This window comes from Pinus tabuliformis, chromosome 4_1 (genome assembly GCF_031772625.1).
Source record: "Pinus tabuliformis cultivar Carrire ecotype Pingquan chromosome 4_1, CPIR1, whole genome shotgun sequence".
Classification (NCBI taxonomy): Eukaryota; Viridiplantae; Streptophyta; class Pinopsida; order Pinales; family Pinaceae; genus Pinus; species Pinus tabuliformis.
Genome location: NC_142303.1, coordinates 164,029,921 through 164,039,753, shown reverse-complemented (window position 1 = coordinate 164,039,753; position 9,833 = coordinate 164,029,921). Strand labels below are relative to the sequence as shown.

At 36.2% G+C, this 9,833-nt stretch overlaps 1 protein-coding gene across 1 annotated transcript; it reads left to right on the top strand.

Moving 5' to 3' along the window:
- The first annotated feature begins 1,454 nt into the window (after nucleotides 1–1,454).
- LOC149174696 (rust resistance kinase Lr10-like) lies at nucleotides 1,455–3,995 on the top strand. The gene is made up of 3 exons (XM_089420932.1): nucleotides 1,455–1,736; nucleotides 1,819–2,206; nucleotides 2,667–3,995. Exons 1-3 carry the CDS (start codon nucleotides 1,455–1,457, stop codon nucleotides 3,776–3,778), a joined length of 1,782 nt encoding a protein of 593 aa, XP_089277058.1. The 3' UTR covers nucleotides 3,779–3,995.
- The last annotated feature ends 5,838 nt before the right edge of the window (nucleotides 3,996–9,833 follow it).

The following is a 9,833-nucleotide window of genomic DNA, read 5'->3' as shown; positions in this document are numbered from 1 at the left end:
TTTAACTACGGTATAAAATAAAACATTTTATTTGTCTATTTTATTATATATATTAAAGGCTTACTCTAACTTAGAGACAAATGATTTTTTTTTTACTATTATTTTTCTGGTTAATTTTAATCAAAATCCATTCTAAACAATTGAGTTTAAGTTCTATGCATAATTAAAGTGCTCTGAGGGTTTTGAAGAAGGTTAAATCTATTTATGTATTCAAAAATATATTTTAAACAACAAAAAATTTTGAAATTAAATTGCAAGATTATATTGCCAAAAAAACCCTATAATAATATTTATATAAACATGGCTGTTTATAATAAAAAAATAATAACAATTCCACTTGATCTCAAATATATATATCCTATTCCATGAAGAAAACTAATTTGGTCTCAGTGGACGTTAACCATCATCATCATTATCAATACTCATTTTATTTTTTATTATTAATAATCAGGACCTTTACAGATACACCAATTAAATGTTCGTTGGAAAGCTGACTTCAATTACTGAAAACATCTCCGCTCTCTAAAGGGATGAGATGAGATGAGGTTGCATATGTGAATGGATTTTGCCATCTCTAAAAATATATTTAACACAAATTTTATATTTCAAGTTGCATTTAAAACTTAAGTTGGTCATCCATATTGATTTTCGTGTGAATGGAAACCGTGTTCTTTACTCTTACACCATATAGACCTTCAAAGAATCTGTCTTTGGAATAATAGTCAAACTAATAGTCAGAATCTTTACCTTTCATCAACTTACTTTTGGAAAAAGAAAGCACCTGTTTCATATAAAATAAAAAAGATACGTTTCATCTAACTTAACTATGTAATTCATTGTATTAATTTTGATTGTTAATAATATAATTTATTAAGAGAGATTTTTCGACAAAAATCACATAAAAAATTATTTATTAAAACAGTTATACCTTTCATCTACTTGCCTTCTACAAATATGTCCACATGTAAATATCGAAAATGCAAATATTGAAAAATAAGTTTGTCAGGTCAAAATGAGTGGTCACAAGTTTAGGAAGGGGGCTGAGAGTCTTCACCCATACAATTTTGAATGCGAGGGATTTGTCTCAAAATGAGTGGTCATGACTCAGGACTTTGGGCAGAGATTCAGAGTCTTCACCCAGTCACTTCACAATTTTCAATCCACGGGATGCCTGACGGCATGTGGAATTGTTCAACGCAACTTATTAGAGCTTTTACCTAGGAAGTCATGCTACTAGGTCTAATTGGCGTGTTGACTACACTCTGGCCTCGAAGATGTTTACTTTGAAGCTCTCTCTCCCTCCAAGTCCATCTCCTTCTGTTCCAATTACATATCTGCAAAACCCTTCTTGCATTTTTATATATTCGCCTCCTCAGCTGAAGTCTCCACTCATTCATTTTTATCTTCGACAGAATAGCAGGGCTCGAGAATACGTGTTCTTCTTCGCAAATGCAATGCCTCTCACTGTTCAGCTTTGTGTTCTTCTCTTCCTCTGCTCAATCACATCATGTTTCGGCACTCTGTACGACGATTGTCTTCGGAATACATCTACATGTGGGGACGTTGAATTCGCGTATCCTTTTGGGAGCAATGGCAGCGGCTGCGGCGACCCTGACTTCCAGCTACGCTCATGTGATTACGAGAGCCATACTCTGATGAATATCGGTGGAGACGAATATCACATACTGGAGTCCTCTTTCTTGGAGAATAGTAGTACATATAAAATACTGACAATTGTTAACGACAATCTGTGGGGGCGGAAAATGTAATTTTTCAGGAAACTATTCTCAATTCTGGAGGCCTGATTCCCATTTTCAGGTTCTGGATACATACACTAATCTCACGCTTTGGAAGCAGTGCGATCAAGTTCATGAGAACATTAGTGGATCACAAGTGCATAATTTGAGTTTATGTGGCAGTGATTGGTACTACAGTTTGAATCCCCATTTAAATTTGGAGGGGACAACTTTCTGTAACGTATTTCAACTACCAGTTAGACAGAACTTCTCTCAGCAGCCCATTAATAATAAGACTTTACTAGCTCAGGGTTTTGAGGTAACATGGCGTGTGGACCCGAAGAGAGATCAAAGCTGTGAAGTTTGTTTGAAAAGTAATGGGTATTGTGGTTTTAACATATCGAAGCCTGCAACGTTTCTTTGTTACTGTCCCGATGGCACATCTGATCCAGAGAAATGCCCCGGCGATGGTAGGTTTCGCGATTCCGTTTTCAAAATTTGATTAGAAAGCTGAAATAAGTGTTTACGGAAAGTTAGTTTAATTGGTAAGTACTTCTGATATAAACACTTTTTTTTTAATGAAAGGTCACTCAGTCAATTCTTCTCAACACTCTTTAAAGTAAAAATTAGACTCTCCAGCTGGACTGATCCCTTCCGGTCGATGAACAACATTCCCAAAAAGGAAAAACTGTTTGAATCTCTCGCGTTCTGTCAAGTATGTATTCTCTTACCAATCGCTATGGACCATGCAGGTACTCAAGATAAAGGAGGTCGAAACATGTCGGCGATTATAATAGGTAAATATGATTTCTTCATATTCAGTGTCTCTAATTTAATCTAATACGCGAATTTGCATTTTGTTTCCATCAATATTGTCTTCCGGGTTAGACGAAGATCACTTTGATATCAATTTATCTTTATCCACTGCAGGTTGCTCTGTCGGGGTTGGGCTGACAGCAATAGCATTAGTACTGCTCATATTGTTTTATGCAAAGAGTAGAAAACCCTCTCCTGGTAGCTCTACTTCAAAGGTTGAGAAATTCCTAAAGCAATATGCTTATGAAATGCCAACCAGATATACATACTCTCAACTCAAGAAGATCACAAACAACTTTGCAGAAAAGTTGGGAGAAGGAGGTTATGGTGTGGTGTATAAAGGAAAGCTTCCGAACGGAGCTCTAGTGGCTGTTAAGATTCTGGACAGGCAAAGGCACAGCGAGACTCAATTCATGAACGAAGTGGCCACCATTGGGTGGGTCCATCACATCAATTTGGTTCGGCTGTCCGGGTATTGCTTTGAAAGCATTACAAGTGCTCTGGTATATGAGTACATGGTGAATGGATCCCTTGAGAAGTTTATATTTACAGAAAAAAAGGAGCAAGTCTTGAGCTGGGAACAATTGTATTCAATCGCTTTGGGTGCTGCTCGTGGAATTGCATATTTACACCAAGATTGCGAGAAGCGCATCATACACTTCGACATCAAACCTCACAACATATTGCTGGACGCAGAATTCACACCAAAAGTTTCTGATTTTGGTCTTGCAAAACTTTGTGGGAAGGAAGACGACCATATATCAATGACAGCCGGGAGAGGGACACCAGGATATGTTGCGCCAGAGTTGTGTGATGGAGATATTGGCCCTGTTACAGATAAATCGGATGTCTACAGTTTCGGAATGCTTTTGTTAGAGATTGTTGGGGGAAGAAAGAACGTGGATTTGAAGGCCAGCCGTTCCAGCCAGTGCTTCTTCCCCGAGTGGGCTTTCAAACTGCTTCAGAGTGGGGAGTTAGCAAGGAGATTGAGAGGGTGGGGAGAAATAGAAGTGGAAGCAGAAGATGAGGAGAAGGCGAGGAGACTCGCAAAAGTTGGGTTGTGGTGCATTCAGTACAACCAGAAAGATCGTCCTTCCATGAGTAGGGTTGTTCAAATGATAGAAGGAAATGGAGATGATGTACCCAATCCTCCGCCATGTTTCAATTCCCCACCAACACCTGAAAACCCCTTACTATGTTCCATGGAAAGATCTTGTTCAATTTAGATTGACTGTTTGATAGCAATTTATTCAAACCAAACATTGCACTGCTGTAAATTTTACGCTTCTTCGTTAATTAGTAGCTTTCTTTGAGATTTTACTTTGAAATATCAAAGACGGGGAGCCCTACAATCAATAAGGTGAAGTTAAAAACATAGATGTATTCATGAAATAAACTTGTCAGGTTTTCACCTTCTAGTTTAAGATATCATTGCTTGTTGGTTGGAAAGTGAACTTATCAAAAAAAATAAAAATTTATTTGAGATCGTTGAAGAAATTTGAGTACATTATACGGTGGGAAATGAAATAATTCATCAAAGAATTAAGAATACAAATCTAAATATACTATAACAATGAAAGAAGCTTATTTCTTGAAGCCTTATCTTATGATTTGAGATGTCATCGTTTATTGCAAAGTAAACAAACTTCTCCAAAGTTAAGAATGGATGGAGCAGGGTTCTAGGGATACGCTATGTTTAGAGTTCTAATTCACCTTCCCCTTTCGTTGTCAATGTGTCTGATTTCAAGACAGATGGGCTATTTTTCTTTATTGCACCCAACCACAACTTGAACGAATTGCGTTGTTTCAATTGACTATTATACTAAAAGTAAACCTCCGTGCCGGTCATGTCAGTGGCTATGCTTGTAGGTAATTTTTTCCACGCGAAGTTAATATTTTTCGGAGTTGTCTATAATGCAACTTTTTGGAGATTCCGGTGACGGAATCCGGTCGAAGAAATTGAGATTAAATCATGATTTGTTGCAGTTAAAATGGTTTTTTAACTGCATATTTGGATTCAGCACCCTGAAAAACCCCTGGACGCTTTGATTGTGCAGAAACTAGCTATCAAACTTGCGATTCCAATAAATTGCTGCCGGATTTTCACTAGAAAAACCTGCGGGAAAAGCTTTCAAAAAGTCGCGTTATAGACAACTGCATATTTTTCATGGGATTTATCTGGAAATTTGATGCTGTTATAGCGTTGTTTGAAAGTGTTTGATGCACTGGCTGAATTTAATTTTTTTCCTGTTTGAAAAGAGGTCACTCCTCAAGGTAAGGATTCTCGAGTTAATGATTATGCAACTTATGATAATTCAGTGAACCTTTTTGTTGGTCATGAAAGTAAATCCTTCTTAAGTATTCTCCTACATTATTACTATTTTATTTAAATTCAAAATAAGAATGTAGGTTTATTGTCACAATTTAAAAAACATTTTTAAAAATAAAAATAAAATAATAATAATTTAACTATAATAAATTTTTAAATATATCAAATAAGAAATAATATTCAAAATTATTGGAAATATTTTTCCAAAATATTGTGTTTGAACCAACAAATCAAATTGGGTTTTGAATATGAGCAAGAGTGATAGTTGCATAGAAGTATAGCCCTAGCTCCCTCTTTTGATTGTTATAGATATGTAACATTAGGGTAGTGTGGGGTCTCCATTTTGTAGTTATTCAATAATGCTTTGTTTTTGTAATCATTTACACAATTTGTTATTTTTCCAACCTCGCACTTCTTCCATACATCTCTACCTTGCATATGACTTCTTGTGCACATGCACTACTTCGCACGATTACTTTTTCGTATTTGTTATTTCTTGCATGCGTTCCTACTCAATGCTATTAATTGTTTCTACCCTAGTTGTTGTCATTACAAAGACTTTGTGGTAGGCAACTCCTACCAAACTTGTCCCAGAGTGCACAAGTTTCTTCTTGTTCATGCGTAGCCTCATTTGGGCTCAAATTTCTTCTTGTTCATGCCTAGCCTCATTTGGGCTCCGCTCATTCGGGCCTCAACACCACTTGAAACCCAACACCTTAATACCTATAAAAAATATATGTACATGCAATTTTCCCTCACATCTATAATTATTTTTTAGCTCTCCCTTCGCTCATTAAAGCCTCAACACCACTCGAGCCCCTACACATTACTACCTCTACACATTCTATGTACATGGAATTCACCTTGATATCCATAAATATTTTTAAACTCTCCCATTTAGCTCTGGTTGATGAACAATTTAGATGGAAAAATAGTATTGTATTACAGAAGTCTCTCTCAAATTTACATTAGTCTCCCAGCCATGGCATAGCTATGCTCATGTGAAGTGAAATTCCTATATTGTTTATGATATGTCAAGGATGTTGTTAGAAGATGGTTCAAATTTCAATTCAAACTTTTCAAAAGTATGTTTATTACTTTATTTATCATGTTGCAGGATTTTTGGAGATATTTTCATGGGCGTACCACACAATGTTTGATTATGGAATCTCGAGAGGAGGATTTGTTGAAACTATTTGAAGAGAGGCCGATAATGTTACATGGGAGGACAATGCAATATTTCTATTATTCTCTCATGTGCATTGTAGGTTTTATAACAAGAAAGATATAATTATTATACAAAGAGTTTGAATCATCCTACACACATGTATTATTATTACAAAAATGACCATGTATTAGAAATGCTAGCCTAAAGACTACCCTCCACGCTAGGTCCATTCCACTGCAAAATGAATGATTATTATTCTCTGAAAATTGAACCATAATCTTAATTGCAATATGTGGACATTGTTGGCCATTCTACATAGAAGACAAAATGGTATCATGACGAGAAGTAAATTGTATGGGTATCATACCTTGGGATCATACTTAGTTAAATAATTGAAAACTCTTGACGCCATTTATTTACTCATAAAAGTGGCTAGAAACCTTATGAAAATTATCACTTGAGTTGCTATAGGGTTTCCTCAGAGTGCGAAGGTGCGGAGGAAGCTTTCATTGCACTTTATTTGCACTCCTGCACCTCTACACTTAAACAAATTGCAAAACCAAGCATGCGATCAATGAAAAATCAAGCTCAAACTGAGAAGCTAAGGCCTCTCCCCCTGCAGATCTAGCAGCTTGCTTGTTCTTCTTCTTCTGCGGACAATTTGTGGCATAGTGTCCGTGCTGGTGACAGTGAAAACACTTCACCTTGGACATATCCTGCTTCTTGCCTTTCGCACCGGAATGAGAAGCTTTCTTGTTCTTCCCCTTCTTTGCTTTGGCAGCCAAAGCGCAATTCTCTTCATCAGATACCTTTGATGAAGATCCATTCTCACCTTTATTGTTACTGAGTTTATCCTTGAGCGCCAGGTCGCTCTTGCTTTGGAATAACATTTGCAATCCGTTGAAAGACATTTCAACAACACTGCTACAAATTTGAATTCCACCAGCAACCAACTCAACTGCCTCCGATCTAAAATTCGTGAGAACACAATATTTCTCGTACAGAGATTGACTGTATGGGCATTCACCAGATATCTCAACTTCCAAAGGAAGGATGAATCCAGAGGCTACCTGGCCCGATTACAGACTCTGCCTGAAGAAATAGAATGTAAACACTTCCTGAATAGTAGATCTGATGATCAATCCTCGCTTGATATCCTGTAAAAATCTCTCCTACAAATCAAGCAGCTCTGATACCATGTAGAAACTTTTTCTACAATTATCTAGCTCGCTCTGATACCATGTAGAAATTTTGAATAATTTAACACATATTCAATGGAGATTATCCTGATCATGTACTATTGCGGAAAACATACACAATACATAAGCTCCTCTACGTTGATAATCAATATAGCAACATCAATAACAATAAAACATCAAGAGCATTCACACATTAACACAGTATGTATCCCGGGGAAAGCATCTCGCTAAAAACCCCAACTATCTGTATATTAATGATTGAGTCATGTAACATTACACAACATAATACTTCTCACAAGTATCTCCACCTCTGTTACACACAATACAGCTCAGATCTGATCTCCAAATCTCTTCCACTGCTTGCCTGCCTCCACTGCTCAATACCTGCTCAAGAACTGATGAGAATGGCTTACCAAACTCGTTTTTCACCTGAAAAATAGTCACTCACTCTTTGTTGGACGTGATCACAAGCTATAATGTGGGAAAATACGTGAGAAAACTCATTGGCATACTCAATCCCTTAATTGTGCAAGATCTAGTGCACAACTATAGTCACAACTGATAGCAATCTGATTCTCTACCACCTGTCCCTGTTGAACTGAACATGCACTGACATGAAACTGAGTTAACTGATGTATTCATTAGTTGTATTATGATTTAATAACTTGTGAATTAATTAATAACTAATTCACCCAACTCATCTCTAGTCTATTTGCCAGTTAGACTAAATACAACTAGTTTAACAAAGCTAAACTGAACACAACTCCATCAACTCCACAATCAACTCCACCAAACTCAACTGATTGAGTACTAACTGAAGTCATGCATGCAACAACTCAACTGACTCATAAGAAAAACGTATTTCCTTCTGACAGCTGCATGTGCCACCTCTGTAGCTCAAACTGAAGTGCTCCAAGAGAATAAGATTAAGTTTATAGTCCAAATATTATTGTGAGATAATAATATTTGACTTTTCTATTTTTGACTTTGATCACTCACACTTTCATCAAAAAAAGAAGTCCATCTATTTTTTCCCAACTTGATCAATCATCCATAAACAGCAACCTGCAATCCATAGACATGATCCATATGTCTAAAAATAGACTTGCGCCAAAAATAGCCTGCGGGCCCACTTAGTGAAGGCGACTCTTTTCACTAAGCTCCATCATCTTGTTGCAATCTCAACACATAAAACCTCATGTCTAGGGATTGAACCCTCTGTGTTGATCCTTGAGGATATGTGACCCTTACGCCTGCAACATACTAGGCATTACAACCCTCCTAAACACACATTACAGGGGTCTCTACCCTCTTATAAGAGCTAGACCTTTTTCAATCCTATTCATAGAAATTTACCCTTCAACATGTTCCCAGAACTTCATCCAAATCATACATCGAACAACTCCACCTACTCATCCAATCCAGAACTTAGGAAAACAGAAACAAACATGTATTTCGTCACTCTCTAGGTTTTCTCCTTAGATTTGTGGCTCTTCATACCAGTTTTCACTTTGATTAAAGCTCTTGATATGTTCTACAAATGATAACAACCTCTCCTCTACTTATAATTACTATAAGGGTAACAATAGGCCCTTAAGGGGCATCACTTAAATACAGGAAAACTTAACTTTATTTGATAAAACCCAAACTAACATTAAAAAAGAGATTTCTTCCATTTTATTTAGCCACATAATGATGCGCTAGGTGCCCCTTTGCCCATCAAGGGTTCCCCTCATCCATCCATGATTAAAAAATGATTTTCTTGACATAGTTTCCACACACAACTTTGGGTAAAAAAACCTCTTCTTGGGAACATTTCCCAAAAACCGGTTTTGTGAGTCAACTTCTCATAAACTTAATAACCTAGGGGTTGTGGGAGTACCTCCCAAACTACACAATTCAAGATGCCTTCATTGTGCTTCCTCCACACTCCCAAAATTCCACACTTAAAAAATTGTGAAATTATTTTACTGCTTTTCCAAGTCACCTCCAGTGATGGCAGAATGGTTACTTCTTACAACATGCCTCCCTCTGATTGAAAATTTCGACAGTCATTTGAAGGAAACCAATTCTAGAAGTAACACAATTAGGACTATCACAAGATCTTATATTTTGAGCAAGTTGCGATGATGTGTATGTGTCTGTGTGAGTGTGTGTGTATGTATATATATATATATATATATATATATATATATATATATATATATATATATATATGTATGTATATGTATATGTAGATGTATATATACATATACATATATATATATATATATATATATATATATATATATATATATATATATATAGAGAGAGAGAGCGAGAGAGAGAGAGAGAGAGAGAGAGAGAGAGAGAGAGATGTGTATTGTGTGTGTGTATAAGTTGTTAGAATAATGATATATTGTATTTATCCTTGTGATATATGTATGTTCGTGCCTTTGTATTAAGAAAAATACAAGTAAATGTTTGTTTAAAAAATTGAACAACGAATTGCTCTTTGTTCAAAAGCATGTCCCTAGAAACTTGAAAATGATGTTATCTTTTTTAAATGGGTGAGATATAGTCTTTTGTCTATTATGATGTTATCT

Excerpts from the sequence above, each read along its gene's own strand:
- LOC149174696 (XM_089420932.1), top strand. The coding sequence starts at position 1,455 with ATGCCTCTCACTGTTCAGCTTTGTGTTCTTCTCTTCCTCTGCTCAATC. Across the intron at positions 1,737-1,818 it reads CATATAAAATACTGACAATT|GTTCTGGATACATACACTAA; the intron begins GTTAACGACAAT and ends TCCCATTTTCAG. Across the intron at positions 2,207-2,666 it reads AGAGAAATGCCCCGGCGATG|GTTGCTCTGTCGGGGTTGGG; the intron begins GTAGGTTTCGCG and ends TATCCACTGCAG.